This window comes from Canis lupus, chromosome 10 (genome assembly GCF_011100685.1).
Source record: "Canis lupus familiaris isolate Mischka breed German Shepherd chromosome 10, alternate assembly UU_Cfam_GSD_1.0, whole genome shotgun sequence".
NCBI lineage: Eukaryota > Metazoa > Chordata > Mammalia > Carnivora > Canidae > Canis > Canis lupus.
In genome coordinates, this window is record NC_049231.1 from 3,086,020 (window position 1) to 3,102,931 (window position 16,912).

Consider the following 16,912-nt stretch of genomic DNA (forward strand, 5'->3'; position numbering starts at 1 on the left):
AGATGATGCCACACACAGAGTTAACCAGAAAGCTCCTAAGGCTTAGTTACGGATTAAATACATAATCAAGTAAAATCCTCCATGTCTGACTTTGCCTTTAGAAACACGTATACTAACTCATAGGATGTCATGACAACATGATTTAAAAAAAAAGAAAAAAACATTTTTCAACAAGTTTGGCATTTGAGGCTCATTGCTCTCCCACATGCAACTTGGAACAGGAGTCCTGCCTGAGTCAAGGTGTCTAATAATTTAATAAACTTACCCATGAAAGAATTATTTGAAGTAACTGATGCTGGCTCTGGACTTGGACTAAAATCTAAAGAGGACTTGTTTAGACACAAACTTTTCACTCCAGGTCCTTCATTTTGAGAGTAAGTAGAGTTGAGTAACTTCCTCACATGTGAAGGCCATCCTATATCACTGACACTCTGTTCGCAGGAGTCCTCTGAAGGATAAGGACATGGGTAGCACTCCTTTTTCTTTATGTAACTGGGCTCACAGTGGTCCATCAAGGCTGTTCTCAGGTCAGGACCACAACCTTTGAAAATTGAGGACAGTATCAGAGATGGAGTTAGTGCTTCTGGAAGTCTCCAGGAAACAGAAGAGAACTCAGGTAAGAGAATCACATACCTGTATGATAGGCTTCAAATGGATCTGAGCTGTACACATTCCCCTTCAAATACACAGGGCCTGAGGACCCCAGAAAGGGACAAAGGAACGGATCCGTGGCAACTTCCACATCGGCTTCACTACTATTGTCAATGTGGCAGGTCCCTTCAAAACAGACATTGTAGTCACTGAATGAATTTGATTCAAGTACCTGTCAACATTCTCTCCACTTTGGGCATTTTCCATATTTATAGATAAAAATTTTGGATAGAATGGCATACAAAAGAAAAAAACTAGAGAAATTTATGTTAGGGTTTTAAAACATTTACTGAGGCCTACAGATTAGTGACTAAATCTGTGCCATCTTCCAAGAAGAGGACGCGATTAACCATTCTACGACATGTGTTCACCTGGGTGCTGGCGCCCAGGAGCATCCAAGAGGAACTGACCTGCACGTGCACACTGCAGCCAAAGCAGCCGTGGCCTGAAACACACGAGGCCATCAGCGCTGCCCCCTCCCTCCCGAAAGTCACAGATGAGCAGGACCAGGAAGTGGCATTCAACAAATGATCTCTGAATGCTCAGCTCAAAGCTGAGCTCAGCCCAAACAACAACCCCCCCCCGCCCCGCCCACTCTATTGTGAGTATCTGAGCCAAACAACCCAGAAATGATGTGCCGGTTAGTCGTGGCCACGAGGACAAGAGATGTAGCACAGGTGAGAGAGGCCTCGATGGGCCATGTGCCTGGGAAGCGGGAACTGGGCAGTCTCAGAAAAGAAGGCGCAAGACGTGATTCAGTCAGGGCTGGTGGCCTCTAGAGCTGCTCCCAGAGGATCAATCGCCAGCCCCAGCATCCAAGTGACACGGCATTATTATGTTCCGGGTCTGTCGCTTTAAGCTTTCATAAATGTCTCTTCAGTAGACCCTGCTACATTTGAAGGAGGCTGCAACCAGAACACCCCCCCGTGTGTGTGTGTGTGCAAATCTTCCATCTGTATACCCTCTATCACCTGCCTTGCCAAACACTTTGTGACCATTTGTTGCCTTTTCCTGGTCTCACCACTGCCTACACTAGGAGTCCGAAAACACGTTGACTCCGGGATCCACCGCAGAGCAGATAGTCAATAAGTGCTTGTGGGAAAAGACGGTAAAATGTTTGAAAAGAATGTCAACAGTTTCTACTTTGGGAGCCCTTGATGTGTGCCAAGCACCATACAGGTTTCCGATATCATTTGACTGAATTTCATAACCACCTAATAAGGAAATAGTGTATGACTGCCCAGGATGCACAGGGAGCAAGTGTCGGAAGGGGGTCTTGGACCAAGCCCGTGTGCCTGCATTATGGCTCCTCCACGAGCATTCTTAAAACCGTGCAGTTCTTAAAGCAAGAGTCAAAAATCTGATTTCTCTAATAGAATCTTAAATCATTTTGACGTTTTACGACCATATGTGAAACCAGTTAATGCCATTTAAGAAAGGAGGACTTTTAGTGCCAAGGAATACTTCGAGCATAAAGAAAGTATCATGCTGCATGGAGAAATTAGGCTTTTTTTTTTTTTTTTTTTTGAGAAATTAAGCTCTAATTTTCCTACTTGTCTTCTCTTATTATCAGAAACAAAGATTTTTCTAGTATTTAAGAGAAAGGCATAACCACATTTAATTTCAGCTTTGCCAGTGATCTTGGGTCAGTCCCTAGATCTAGGAGTGTATCTATTTCTGGTGAAAATTAATACTGTATCCGAGCCTTTCCATCAGATTGTTTCAAGACAACCATGGGGTCCAGGGTTCATTTTAAACACTTACCATTGCTGTCATGTTGCGGTAAGAAAAATCCACCTCCTGAAGAAGTGACAAACTGGTGGTGGCTTCCGCTTTCTGAGGAGATGTAGCCATCCTGCCTGTCGGCTAAGGTTCCCTGAGATGACAAGTAACTCGGGATATCTGCCGGCAAGTTGGTCTCATCTGTAACCCGACAGCAGTGTTAACCAGGAATGACTGGACACGGCCCTACAACCTTCCCCGATGGACAGTACATACACGGTCTCCGTTTGTGTCCAGACCAAAGAAGTCTACTCCTGAAAACCCATCTCGGTTGTCCAGTCCTCAGGTGAGGAAGACTGGGGCTCTGCTGCTGGGGGCAGCACAGGCCAATTTTCTACTTTTATCTGGATGCCCCTCCCGAATTTCTGAAAGTGATGTTCCAAAACATAAAGGCCTGGGAGTCTCAGTGGGGTAGTAGCTAAGCTCCCCAATTAAGCTTGATTTCTGCCGTGTTTCGGACTCAGGATGCATGGGTGTGGGAGTTCACACATGTTCCTCAAGTCACGGCCCCTCCCAACAGTAACGGGATCCTCCCTGCACGCCTGCACACGCACACGGGCACACCCATGACGAGACAAGAGCTACACGGGGGGGAGGCCTCGTAGGTCACCCCCGTGTGAAGCAGTGGGACTGCTTGACTCTGTGTTTGGACCGGATCGCACAGCCAGCAGGGCATTCTGCGGGGGGCTTAACAAAAAGGATTAATCTTTAAACACCACCAGCTTTATTAGGGGCCGGGGTGTTATTTTTAGCTGACCATATTCCTGCCGTTTGAAACAAATGAGTCACCCTTCTGACACGGCCTCAGGCTGTGAGAGACACACACATTCTGGAAGAAAATGACCACAGGACCACAGACACACATGACTACGGCCCCCCGGGGCCAAGCTTCTGTTTACACACCTGTGTTGGTGATGCTGCAATCTTCGTTCCTCCGCCTTGTGTGGTATATGATGACCACCCACACGAGCGACGTGCCCACCACGCAGCACACCACCGCTATGATCACGACGCCCACGGTGGCCCACCCGTCATCGTCCAGTGACGAGGCGGTCATCTGAGGGGAGTCGCAGGTGGGGGTGGGGATCACGCTGAGGCGCACGTTGCCCCTCTCGGTGCCCAGGGTGTTCGACATTTCACATGTGTATTTCCCGGCATCACTGACATCAGAGTCCACGATGATCAGCAGCTGATTGCCTGCTGCAAAGAAGTGCCTTTCGGTGACCACCAAGGGGCTGTCGTCCTTGGTCCAGTTCAACCTGGGAGGGGGGCTGCCTCCAGCGATGCACTGCAGGACAGCAGTTTCTCCCTTGGTCACGGTTCGGTCTAGCAGGGGCCGCAAAAACGATGGTGTTTCTGAAATAACAAGGGGTGTGCTTTTAAGCCCCTCCATGAGATTGGGTTTGGCAGGTAGGTCCGAAGACCCACCCCCCGAGTGCACACCAATGGAACCCTTCGTACCCATCGTACCCTTCCACGGCCTCACGCGTATGCTCCTTTGAGAGCCTACACACACACACCACGATCGGGATTGCATTCTGTTACCTGGCTGTCACTTGTAACACCTGTTAAGGATAATGTTTACTATTTTTTTTCAATCTCAGTCTCTCCCAGTCTTTTTTTTTTTTTTTAATTCATTTTATTTATTCATGAGAGACAGAGAGAGGCAGAGACACAGGCAGAGGGAGAAGCAGGCTCCATGCAGGGAGCCTGATGTGGGACTCGATCCCGGGACCCCAGGATCACACCCTGGGCCGAAGGCAGTGCTAAACCGCTGAGCCACCTGGGCTGCCAAGTCTCTCCCACCCTTGGGATGGAATGAGAGGGGCAATGCAAAACATTCTAGGTATCTCTTAGAAATGGAAAAAGTGCCTAAAAATAATTTTAAGCAGGGGGGTAGGTCGATGAATGAAAAAAAGTCAGAATGTTTAAATTTTTAAGGGGGAACTTTCTGGGGCTGGATGTCCAAACCTATATGCTAAAGTCTGAAGGTACATCTATTCTTTGGTGTTCATAGGCTACTTTGCTCAACTCCCTCAAAGATACGTATACGATGAACACGTGCACCTTTTTCAAAAGCTCCTGTTTAGGCAAAAGGTAAAAGACACACTCTGGTTTCCAGAACGGTACAGTAGACCAAGACAAGAGAGGATAGGTCCTTCCCAAAGTGCTCACATGACTTATCTTCTTATACGTGTTTCATAGGGTGGAGACTGCGGGTAGAGCCTATGCGATGGGGAGAGTAGGGGAGAGGAAGGTGATTCCTGCAAAAACGGGGAAGCGACACAGCATTTACTCTTCCCTGACCCTTGAAAGAGAGGAATAGACTTGTCCCATCGGCCACACACACAGATGTAAGGCGCTCCTGGGAAGCCGTCTGTTCTTTCCAGGGAAGGGCAGTGTCCTATGCATTACCTCTCACCCTCGCAACTTCTGACACTTAAGGCCTTTGGCCGAGCTAGCGTGTTTAATTTTTATCACGGAATCTGACAATAGCCACTTACCCAGGACAGTCAGAGTTGCATTAGCAGAAATGCTTCCCGCACTGTTCTGGGCTGTGCAGCTGTAAACCCCAATGTCCTCTATCTTCACATCCACAATAAAGAACACATCATCCTCAGGCATAACATGCATGCGTCTCTCCCTCGCGGCTGGGAAGTCTGTACCCCCATCCTTCTGCCAGGCTATCTGTGGGGCTGGATGTCCCAGGGCAGCGCACTCCAAGCGCGCCATGGCCCCGGCACGGATGGTGAGGTCCATGGGGGTCTTGGTGAAGGAAGGGAGCACTGAAATCAGATAAAGAGTGTGTATTAGTGCTACAGAGTTTTAAAGATTTTCATTCTGTTTTTTTTTTAACGTATACTCACAAATGCCCCTGCCATAGGTCAGGCAGAGGTTATTTCTGACTGTAAGACAAAGAATCTAAAGTTGAGATGAAGAGATCCCCTCAAGATTACACACAGGTACAGAAAGGATGAGGTCAGGCTGACACACGGGTCACCTGATGGACAGACTATACAGCTTTCTACTTTCTCCCACTTACTTTTTAGTTTCCTCAGTAATTATCTGGGAGATCTTGGGCAGATCAATTCACCTCTTTGTACCCAGACCACTCATTTCATCATCATCATCATCATCATCATCATCATCTTTTTTTTTTTTAAGTCCCTCCTGGCTCTAACATTCTGTGACTTCAGATACGTGTTGTGTCCTACAATTTTATTTTATTATTTATTTATTTATTTTTTCTTTGTGTCCTACAATTTTAAACTCAAAATCGTTCTATGCATCAGGCCTCCGCAGCCATTTGTGGAATGAATGCATTAATGAATCATACACCAAAATCTTTTACCCTGGAAGGTACAAATAATTAAATCATAAAGTGGTAAGGTTCCTGTCATTAAAAAAAACAAAAAACAAAAAAAAAAAACGTATTCGGGTCACACAAAGCAAACAATTATGTATTTTTATTAACGGCAGCTAATACTTGGTGCATTTAGTCAGCATTCACTGTATTCCAGGCTAAGTCCTTTACACCAATTATTATCATACCTCCGTGAGGTAGGTACTGCTGTTCCTAATTGAAAGATGTGGAAATGGAGGCACAGGGAGGTTAAGCATCTTGCTAAGAGTCACTCAGCTGTAAGCAGGAGTGGCAGGCTCCAAAGCCAGATCTCTGAATTAAAGGTGGGGTGCTGCAAAGCCACCCTTCATGGCCTCCCACATCAGACTAACACGTTGCAAACTCCCAAAGAGTGGACCACACAAATGACGTGTGGTTCCTCTCCGTGCTACCCACCAAGACGGGGTCCTGCACCCGGGAAGTGCTCACGTAGGTACCAAGGATCTTAACGTTGTGGACTGAGAGGCAGAGAGAGGCAGGGTTAGGTGGGGAACCATGAGCAGGAGACAGCGGTGGAAGGAAGAGAAAGAGAGAAAACCAAATCTAAAAGGCGTCTGTACATGCAAATGGAAAAGTCAGGTCACATACTATTTACTGTAAGCTTGGCTTTGACAGAGTAGGATGAACCGAAGTGATTGGAGATGACACACTGATATTTCCCTTCGCTGGCAAATTCCACGTTGCGGAGCCGGAGAATGGTGGTGTACTCCATCACCTCGCCGCCCTGCGCCCGCAGGTGTGCGTAATTTTCCATTTCGGCATCGTGCAGTAGTTCATTGTCTTTTTTCCAAGCAAAAGTCATTGGGGAGTCACTGCTGCTGGCGGCTGAGCAGATAAAACTCAAATTGGAACCTTTTATTGCCGACTGTGTTTCTGGCTGAACGGTGATCTGGGGTTTAGGAAAATCATCTGTTTAAGAAGGAGAGGAGGAAACAAAACCATTTTAAGGCTTGAGAGTCCAAACGCCACTCAGGTTTTCATACCAAGAAACTCCAAACAGACGACGGCTTGCGTGTGACCCTTTGTGTAGGCTTCCCAGATGGGACTAACGGTCCTCATGTGGAAAGGACAGCCCAGGAGAGCGTTTATACACGAATTTCTTCACTTCAAATAGACACTGAGACCTATTTATCGGTCATTAACTGAGAGGAGACTCTTTCTTTGGAATATAGTTTATCCTAGGCTCCTTAGGCTTTAAGATATATATATATATATATATATATATATATATATATATATATATAAATATATATATAAAAGAAATCAGTTAAGAAGTTTCTAGGCTCATGGATCATCGTTAAAAGCTACTAGTAGGAACTGCAATTTTTCCCACATTATCCACGAATAAGCAGCAGCAAAATTAAGAAATCAATATCACTAAAGACAGCAATTAACACCTCATTTACCAAAAACAGAACCTGTCTTAAAGAGCAGTAATTTTTAGATAGAGTTGAAACAAATAATCCTGTAGCAAAAGAAAAACCATCTCTCAAAGTCCCTGTGAGACCCTGGCTTCCGCCTGGGGTTGAGGGTAGACAATCAATCAGGCCGCTATGCTACACTGTCAGCGCTACATGGTAATTAGAGCTGGACAACTCTTTCATTCCAAATGGTTATTTTTAGTTCTCTGTTACTTTTTGGAAAAGTCACCTTTTTTGAACTGCAGTTTCTTGGAGATGCTCTAAACCCAGAAAGGAAACAGCTCAGATCTACCAAAAGATAGTTTCTGGGTGCTCTGGAAAAAAATCGTCCGAGTGCATACATGCATGTGTTTGGTGTGAGCATGCACGTGTGTGGGTGAATGGGGCTTGGGAATGCTCTGGTGACCCCGACGCTGCTCACTTCCAATATCACATTGTCATCAAGACGGTTTCTTCTTCCGTACGACTGTTCTAAAGTTCTCATCTGGTAAATCAATGTTTAAGATTCACAACGGAGGGACTGAAAGAAAAATCTACGGATACCATACACACGTCTCAAAATAACGGAGTTCTTATCTTGGGACTAGAGAACTGCGAAATAAGCACCATGGGAAAGGCATGGCTCGGGCCCTTCTAAGTGAATGCCAAAAGCTTATTTAGATCCAAAAGCTACATCAGACGTTTTATTTCCAGAAACCGTTGGCACCGTTTAATGCTGCAACCTAAAAAAATATATTTTTCTTGTACTTGACTAAACAATCACAGGCAAAGCAGTTTCAAATAAATTTTTAAAGGCCAGTGTAAAATCGGGTTCTGTAATATCTTAAAACATATGCTGAAGTTAAAGCAAACTTTGATTTCGTGTTCTATCTGCACATTTATCTTTACCCAGGTCTCCATGGCAGTGCGTAGTAAACAGCAGGGTAGTGCGGCAGACAGTAGCCTGCACCAGGGAGAAGAAAACCTGGGGTTTTGACCTGGATCTGCTGACTCGGTATGTGAGGTTTGGGATTTCTAGCGCTGAGATTCTTAGACGCTAAAACAATGGACCTTACATTGATTTGCAATCAATTCAAACTTTCCAGTACTTGTAATGCTTTACCCAGCAGGAGCACAATTTTTAGCTCATAATTTTCTCTTTCTACCCCAACACACAGCATTTACACAGGGGTAGTTCAGCCTCTCAACAAGCCTGAAATTGGGGAGGGCGGTCTGCAGACTTCCCTTCCCATAGACGCAGACACTGAGATTTAGGGAAGTTGGGAGGGCCGCGAATGCCCATCAGTTCTCCCAAGATCCAACGTCCTTCTTGTTCCACCAAACCACCCTGGTGTCAAAACACAGACATTTTAGGAACTCCTTCTCCTCTGTGACATTAAAATCATCAGCATGCTAGAGATCCATTTTCATCTACCTCAGCAGAAATAAAAGCTTCATTAAGAGAACAGAAGCTTATGCAAGACCACTCATTGGAGGGGAAAAAAGAAAAATGAAGGCAGAGGCAACAGTTACACTCACCACACACAAAGCCATCTGGGCTAACAGCAAAAATACTTCTTCCTTTTAGCAGCTGAGGATGGGCGCAACTGGCATTTACAAAGCTCTGAAAGTTGTTTTCCGCCACCCACTGTGGGAGCCATTTTAGTTGGCAATCGCACAAAAGGCTTGATGTATTTAAATGCCTGAGGAGAGTAATTATGTTCAATTTGTTTTATATGAAATGCAGATTCTACGAGTAAACTAACTCAAGTAAATATTAACAAAGCAATGAATGCAGAAACAAAATATACACACCCCATGCAATAAGTATTCTCTAGTTCATCTTAAAATGTAAGAGATGTGCTAGCACCGTGGTGTTGTTCCTGCTGACCTCCTGAGGGAGAGCCGCTGATGTCCTGAAAACACCTCACTCCTCAAGACCCGCTACTATGCTGGGCCTTGCACTGCATTAGGTCCCACAGATTTAAACTGCAAATTAGTAACAGAAACCAAAAGATACTCCTCTTCTCAACAAAGGGAACAAATCACCAAGTCCCTTTGCTTCCTAGTATAAAAAGTATGCTGAGAACATGCTAGATGCTTTTTATAGACACGTGATCTACGTGGGACATGCCCCAGGACAGCTCCTCTGACACCGTGTTTTATTTGAAACTCTTGGAAAGGAAAGGAAAGCTTACAGTTGCTGAAGCTTCTTCATTTGTGAAAATGCATTGCCTTGTAATGACATGATTGCGTTGTCACTCAGATCTCTGAAAACAACCAAATTGAACACATTAGAGCAAATCATGGTCACCGTAGGCCTCCTGCAGAAGCTGAACCCGTATGTGTCCCCCCAACCCCCCATTCACCAAACTACTCCATGTGCTGAAATGCACCAACCTGGCAACTCCAAAAAGAACCCATTAGGGAAGTCTGGACCAAAGAACAATAGTATTTGTATCAGAGGCCGGTTCTGTCATAGTAAAAAAAGACCTGTTTTATATCATCACGTACAGGTTATTTGACTCATGAGGATTTAAGCTGTTTTGCTGTATTCTTTCTTTTTTTTTTGTAGTTTTATGGTTTGTTCTGCTGTACTGTTTTACTGTGTTTTCAATATTCAAATTAGTAACCAATAGTAACTTTAATTTTTTAAAATTTTTTTTATAAATGTATTTTTTATTGGTGTTCAATTTGCAATAGTAACTTTTAAATACACAAGTAAAATTTCTCATAGTTATGCTTTAAAAAAAAACTCTCGTGTATAAAATACTTTCTAGGACATGCACTGGGTTAAAGGATTTACATTGACATAGTATTACATTTATTCCTCACAGCAACCCAAAAGAAGATGGTTTTACTCTGTTTACCAGGAAAGGGGCAGATAAAAGGTGGACTCCATTATTTTCAGTTTCAAAACCTATGCTCTTGGTCAGTAGCTCATTCTGCTCCACACAACTCACCAGTGGAGACAATAAGATGTTCAGACAAGATGTACTTGCTAAAACACACTTCAGGCAGGGCATTTAAAAAACCGGAGAATATTCTAGGCTGACTTTATTTTTAATTAGTACTTGTGAGCGGTTTGAGTTAAAGCACTCTCCACAATGATTACTACTCTGTTTTCCTTTCCAGGGTCAGGGTATACAAAAAAGGATTCTGAATGAGATGGGGGCAACAGAGGACAGAGTGAAGGTACCGAATGTGGGCAGAGAAAGAGGCTGGGAGAGTCAAGAAGGCTTAGGAAACTAAGCAGAGGTTAATACTCCACTGATCCACTAATTCCACTTTCCCAGAAATGGAATGGGTCAGATGACAAACCCTTTGGCTAGTTTCCCTTTGAAAATAATTTGTTTCAAGAAGTCCAGCAACACTGGTCCGCCCTTCCAAATTCTGCTTTGCAGAATCATCCGACTCCGGCCTGAACTGCTCTGTCAGCGTGGCTGGCAATCCAGGCCTCCCTCAAACTAATAAGTGAGTCAGAAGACAGCAAGGTGGTCGCACACAACGGCGAAATCTTCTCTCCTGGTACTCAATGTGCATTCAAGCCTTGAACTTCTTTTGTCCAAGTTAATGGATATTAAAGCTTTTGGCTATAAACATTCTCTAATAGTCAGGGTGGAGATATTTTCTCTGACTTTGTACTCTTGCCACACACATGTGTAAGACATGTACGCATGATTGTAAGAAGCTGGTTGCCTCAGTGCAGGTTTTGCAGGTTTTGCCTCCTATCAGGACTGTCTAGCTTGCACTTCTAGTGGCTGGAAAGATCGGCATCCCTAAATGTCATTTGAAAAATATGTGCCAGGAGTTACTAAGAGGGGATGGCACAGAGACTGTGGGGACCGGAGCTAGTGTGGCACAAGGATACTTGTGGCAGAGGCAGCCGTGGCTTGAGTCTTGCCTCTGTCAATTGCGACCCGATGGGTTGGTAGCAAAACTGAATAAGAGAAAGAACAAAGATGGAAAAACAGGTGTGTGATTTATAACGCAATGGCAGCAATGACAAACTAATCAGTCTCAAAGCAGTGCTACTACTCTCCTAATGTCACTCCTGAGGACCACGGAGAATTGTCTTTTTTAATCTTTAAAATGCAAGTCAGGGGCGCCTGGGTGGCTCAGTGGTTGAGCATCTGCCTTCGGCCCAGGGGTGTGATCCCGGGATCTTGGGATTGAGTCCTGCATCGGGCTCCCTGCATGGAGCCTGCTTCTCCCTCTGCCTGTGTCTCTGCCTCTCTCTGTGTGTGTCTCTCATTAATAAATAAATAAAATATTTTAAAAATAAATAAATAAAATTAAAAAATAAAATGCAAGTCAATGGAATCAATGGACACCCAGCACCTTCACTTCTTTACTTAAAAATAAAGGTAACAGAAGCTATTGACTAGTTTTCTTACAAGGATTAAATGAGGCTGTACATAAATACCTGCCATAATTCCTGATGTATAGTAAGTGCACAATAAATGGTAGGTTTTTTAAAAAATTAAATGTGTCACTACTTGAGAAAAATAACGCAAAGAAAACCCAATAATGTGTAGTGATGTCCTCAAATGCAAAGGAAAATGTTTACCTATTTACTTCCATACAGATACAGGCAGGTAGATAAACAGGTAGGTAGAGGATAAGCGGGTATGAAAATATACTTCATGGTATGGAGAGGATGCCAACAAATCTACATTCTAGTTTATCTCTCATGGCACATAAGTAGATAACCATCCCAGACTCTTTTAGGGTAATTAAATTCCAGTCACTCACAGATGTTCTAATGCGTCCAAACCAGTAAAGGCCTTTTTGGTAATAGATCGGATCCGGTTTCCCTGGAGTATTCTGGGGGGGAAGGAAAAAGTTACATTGGAACAGTTAAAGTCATTTGGAGGTGGAATTCTCATGAAAAGAATTGCTTTTAAAGTCACTGTGGATGATTCTATTTTCTTCAATTAAACAATATGTAAAAATGTATTCATGCCATCTCGTTCAGTGATACAGGTCAGCATGGTCTCAAAGCATTCAACAGAAACCCAGCCAATACAGGTATTCAATAAGCTACTCTGGTGGTTACTGAAGCTGTGCTTTTCAAAGTCCTCTTAGGAAGAGGTAGAAACTTCCAAGTAAATGGTCTTAGAACTGTAATTAGTGCAACAATAGTTCAGATCTTCTCCTTTCCCTTCCTCCCCATGGACACTTTCATCATCCTTGAAAGTTTAGGGTTATATGGAACTCAGCTTGAAAATTTAAAACACAGACTTTGGGCATCTACAAGGCCACTTTAAGGCTGAACAGAAGCAAGTTTTTTTTTTTTTTTTCTCCTGTACTGCTTGGAACCTACTGCAGTGTCACCAGCAGACTCTGGATCATGTCACTTAAAAATCCCTGTGAGCAGGATGCAACACTGAAAGTTTCAAAATGGTGAAATTAGGAAATGTACTTTTACAATGGTAATCCCAAGATTCTAAGCACTCAGAACAATTTAAAAATTTTTGTCTAGATATTAACATAAGTACATACGACTCACCAAATGTTGAATAAAACACTCACCAAAGTGTTGAATAAAACCACCATACCAAGGAAGAAAAGCTAATTAATACCCATCTTGTAGAACAACATTCATTTGGGGAAATGACCAAGGGAAGCAACCAGATTGAGCCTCTAGTCCTAAATTCTCTCAAATGTCAGAGTGGACTTCACGGAGTAGAGGTCAGAGAGTGAGGCAACCATGGAGCAGATCCTACTCACAGCCGTCTCAGTTTGTCCAGCCCAGAGAAAGCACCGTTCATGTCTTCAATAGTCCAGGAAATTTCATTGTTCTTCAGATCCCTGATTATAAAAAAAAAGAAATGTTACCGAAACTGGTACCAAGTACTTAACAAAAGACAGAAGCGTTCTCTTCAGAGATATGCTCAGAAAGCTAATAAGATCACCACCCAGGTGGCATGTAATTCGTAATAAATTCCTCATAATCCCCCACATCATCTCCACCCCTTTCAAAACAATAGAAAATTCTTTCCCTCCCCCATGCATCCCTTACAGCCTGGCCTCCTCCCTCAACAACACTTTAAGTTTTTGCCCAAAATCAGGACAGTTGATTGTGTTCTATTAATTCCTCTATCAACAGGACTAAATTCTGAAAGGCATGAACAGTCTGAAACATACACTAAACTCTAATACCCCGGGACGCCTGGGTGGCTCAGTGGTTTGTTGCCTGCCTTTGGCCCAGGGTGTGATCCTGGGGTCCCGGGATCGAGTCCCATGTCGGGCTCCCTGCAGGGAGCCTGCTTCTCCCTCTGCCTGTGTCTCTGCCCCTCTCTCTCTCTCTCTCTCTCTCTCTCTCTCTGTGTCTCTCGTGAATAAATAAATCAAATCTTAGGAAAAAAACAAAACTCTAACACGCCTGCTCCAACCACACCAGTCGGAGTTGGCCGAAGCACACAGCATGTCTTTCAATTATGTAATGCTTCAAATAGTGAACAGAGCAAAAGTTTCTGACAGGCAAAAACCAAAAGCCCATTGCACAATGTTAAAACAAACATTTCAGAGATTTTTCAAGGGTCAATTCATCCAACTCTCTCTTCTTTCTCTTGGGACAGAGATCAGGTCTGGATACACCTGGTCTGACTAACAGGCATCTTCCTTCCCTGCCCTTGGTATCTATCTTTTTGCTCCGGGTAATTTCTAATCTGCATTTTTATAAAGAAAAAAATCAGTGGATTTAAAATCGCTTCCCTTTCGAGCAGTTGCCAACTTCCTGGAGATCCCGAGAAGGCTAAGTGTAATCACCAAACCAATCTGATCATTGTCCTTTTTAATCCCCCTAAGAAACACATATGGATAAAATGGACTGATTTTAATCAAACTGATCTGGGAAAGATTAAGAAACTATTTCTGAGGCTGTACACATTTCCTTCACAACAAAGGAAATCTGCTTGGAGAAAAGTGGGCACATTTAGGAACCAATTAGGTTCGTGTACAGAGAGCAAAATGTGTAACTTACAGAGTCTTTAAACTGGAAAGCCCCCGGAAGGCACAATCAGCAATGTAGCTAACTTTGTTATTCCCAATGTGCAGGGTATTTAGTAAGCTTAGGCCCAGGAAGCTTGAATCATCCAGCCTCGATAAGTGATTGAAAGTTAGGTCCCTGTTTAAAACAAAAACAAAAACAAAAACAAAAACAAAAAAAAACAACACACACACAAAAAAAACAACAAAAAGAACAAAAACCAAATAACAGCTTTTATTTTCCAATTCAAAACAAGGATGTGTTTCCAAACAACGGGTAACATACGTAACCACGATAATCCTTACTTTAACACTCTGCCTTCTTAATAATGCTCGGGTAAACATTATTGCTAATCCTGGCAATTAAAAAAAATTCTCTTTATTTGAAAATAACCACCACGGATCTAGCCCATGTGGCCTAGAACTCAAACGGCAGAGCCGGCTTCAACTTATCCCAACAAAAATAGGACCGGGTTGCATGTGAAAAAAGCTGTCACCTTGGAAACTTTGTTATGAGCATTTCACAGATCAGTGGTAAGCAGCTCATGCGCTGGCATGATCCCTGCTCTCGAACCTGAGGAGAATGAAAGGCAACTCACAGCTCGCTGAGTTTCTGGCAAAACTCCCAGGCATCAGGGCTGATCCTGTTGATGGCGTTTTGGCTGAGATGAAGCTCCTGCAGCATCAGCAAGCCGTAAAGCCAGCCTTTGGTGATCTCTGTTAGGTTGTTATGGTCCAGCTGCCTACATTCACAGTAAGATTCAAAAGCAGGATTGAAAGTTCATTATCTAGTCTCTTCAAAGGAGACGTATGATTACAAGCTAGTACATACTTCCTATTGTTACAAGATGTTTGGCTTTTGTTATATAAAGACATCAGCAAAATTACCATGTGGCTGTAGGGTCTCAGGCATGTTACTGGAGACAAAACTGAGTATTACATTATAAGATTGTAACTTATGACATTTTCACATAGGATTTCAAATAAAGCTGCTGCATGCTCACCGAGCACATCATGATCGCATCACCAAAGCAGGAGTTGTGGTAAGCTACACTTACAAGACTTCCATGTTGCTCAGCCCCCAAAAAGCGCCATCCATAAGTTTTGTTACTCCATTTCTTTGCATTTTCAGAGACTTCAGAGCACCAAGCCCTTGGAATGTGAGCCCATCTACGTTTTTAATCTTGTTTCGGTTCAGTTCACTGCATTGGACAGAACAGTTAAACCAGCTTAAATGACAAATTCTGGAGGTAGTAATAAAATGTGACATTACTACAATATAGTGAAACCAGCCGGTGTTAAATTACACAGAATGTTTTTAGTTTCTAAACATTTTTATTGAGGAGAATTTTGATTTATTAGCAGGGAGTGAATTTCCTTCTGAGACGTGTGACGGGTTTTCAGAATAATGAAATATTGAAATCAGACTACACTTTAATGTCTAAAACACTTATCTACTCAGTATATTTGTTTTTAAATTGTCCAGAGTGAGAATATTAAATATTATGTTAAAACATGAGGTCTGTTCAGGGGCAGGGCCGTCAAGCTTACCCTGCTTACAAAAGTTGCCCTCTCTTTGACGATTCTTTTTTACGTTTAACGCTTTCTCTTTAAGGCAGTCATTTGCAACCTTGGTTGCACACTGGAGTCACCTGGGGCGGGGGGGGGAGGTTAAAAATTACCATAGCCTGGATCTTACCCCCAGAGGTTCTAATATAATTGGTCTGGGGTGTGGCCTGGACATTGGGATTTTTAAAAGCTCCCCAGTGTCTATAATGTGCAGCCGAGGTTGAAAACCACCAAATTGTAGGAGCCTGTTCACAGATCATTCCACCACTATTAACGAGACAGCTCTCTGCAGCCACTTAAGCTATCAGAGCCTCCTGGAGTTGTTGGTATTATTTTCATAAACCACAGCTGTTGGGAGTCCCCATATTTGGCCAGTGCCACAATGATGCCTTTGTATGGAGGTTGTTCGATGATGACACTGTTCATTCCTTCGGTAAGACCTGAACCTGCCCCGTCAGGCAGGAGTTTGCGCTAGGTGACTGTGAAGGTTCCGTCCAATTCAGAAACTCTAACCATTCCAGTTCCCAGCGGGATGACAGCCACATCCTTGCCTCTAAACTCCTCTGGTCACACTGTGGGTTTTAGGCAACAGACACCATGGGTTTAGAGGAGGTGAGGAAACACCACCTAAGAGAACATTTTACTTACAGGTGTTGCAGCTGGGGCAGTTTAAACATCTTGGGTGGGATAGCGGAGATCCGGTTCCGGTTCAGCTTCAACACCAGGAGTGTATTGGCCAGATTGTCAAAATACCCGGGTTCCATTGAAGTGACTCGGTTGCTGTTGATATACCTGTTAAAAGTGTGAAGATGAGCTTCTCCTTCTGGCTTGTTGGAAAGTTAAGGCACATACATTGTCTCCACTATCATCTCCAGAGAACCTAAGCATCGTTTATATCAGTGGACACTTAAAAATGGAATCTTTAGGTCCCTGCAGGTCAAGGCTGACTATGATCCACACATACTGCTAAGAGGGACTGGAATATTTGAAGGGTATAAAAACTTGGTAGAGATACTTATCCAACTTTGAAAAAACTCATTTATTAATGGAACGAGCAATGATTTAATTTTTTAAAGAAGCATTTTTCACTCCATATACTTTTTCTAACAAAGGA

At 43.4% G+C, this 16,912-nt stretch overlaps 1 protein-coding gene and 1 long non-coding RNA gene across 5 annotated transcripts in view; one reads left to right on the top strand and one right to left on the bottom strand.

Moving 5' to 3' along the window:
* Positions 1-10,922, top strand: part of LOC119873580 — a 61,229-nt gene extending 50,307 nt beyond the window's left edge. The window contains exon 3 of the long non-coding RNA XR_005365315.1: positions 10,372-10,922. This is a non-coding gene — a long non-coding RNA (uncharacterized LOC119873580). The remainder of the gene's footprint in view (positions 1-10,371) is intronic.
* LRIG3 (leucine rich repeats and immunoglobulin like domains 3) overlaps positions 1-16,912 on the bottom strand; it is a 49,081-nt gene that overhangs the window by 3,299 nt on the left and 28,870 nt on the right. For all 4 annotated transcript variants that reach the window (XM_038549842.1, XM_038549843.1, XM_038549841.1 and 1 more), the window contains exons 5-18: positions 16,447-16,590; positions 15,288-15,431; positions 14,829-14,972; positions 14,225-14,368; positions 12,970-13,050; positions 11,992-12,063; positions 9,435-9,506; positions 8,776-8,939; positions 6,425-6,745; positions 4,938-5,219; positions 3,337-3,789; positions 2,416-2,574; positions 634-777; positions 266-541 (exon numbers count right to left, since the gene is read on the bottom strand). In XM_038549842.1, the coding sequence (XP_038405770.1) occupies positions 266-541; positions 634-777; positions 2,416-2,574; positions 3,337-3,789; positions 4,938-5,219; positions 6,425-6,745; positions 8,776-8,939; positions 9,435-9,506; positions 11,992-12,063; positions 12,970-13,050; positions 14,225-14,368; positions 14,829-14,972; positions 15,288-15,431; positions 16,447-16,590 (2,600 nt within the window). The remainder of the gene's footprint in view (positions 1-265; positions 542-633; positions 778-2,415; positions 2,575-3,336; positions 3,790-4,937; positions 5,220-6,424; positions 6,746-8,775; positions 8,940-9,434; positions 9,507-11,991; positions 12,064-12,969; positions 13,051-14,224; positions 14,369-14,828; positions 14,973-15,287; positions 15,432-16,446; positions 16,591-16,912) is intronic.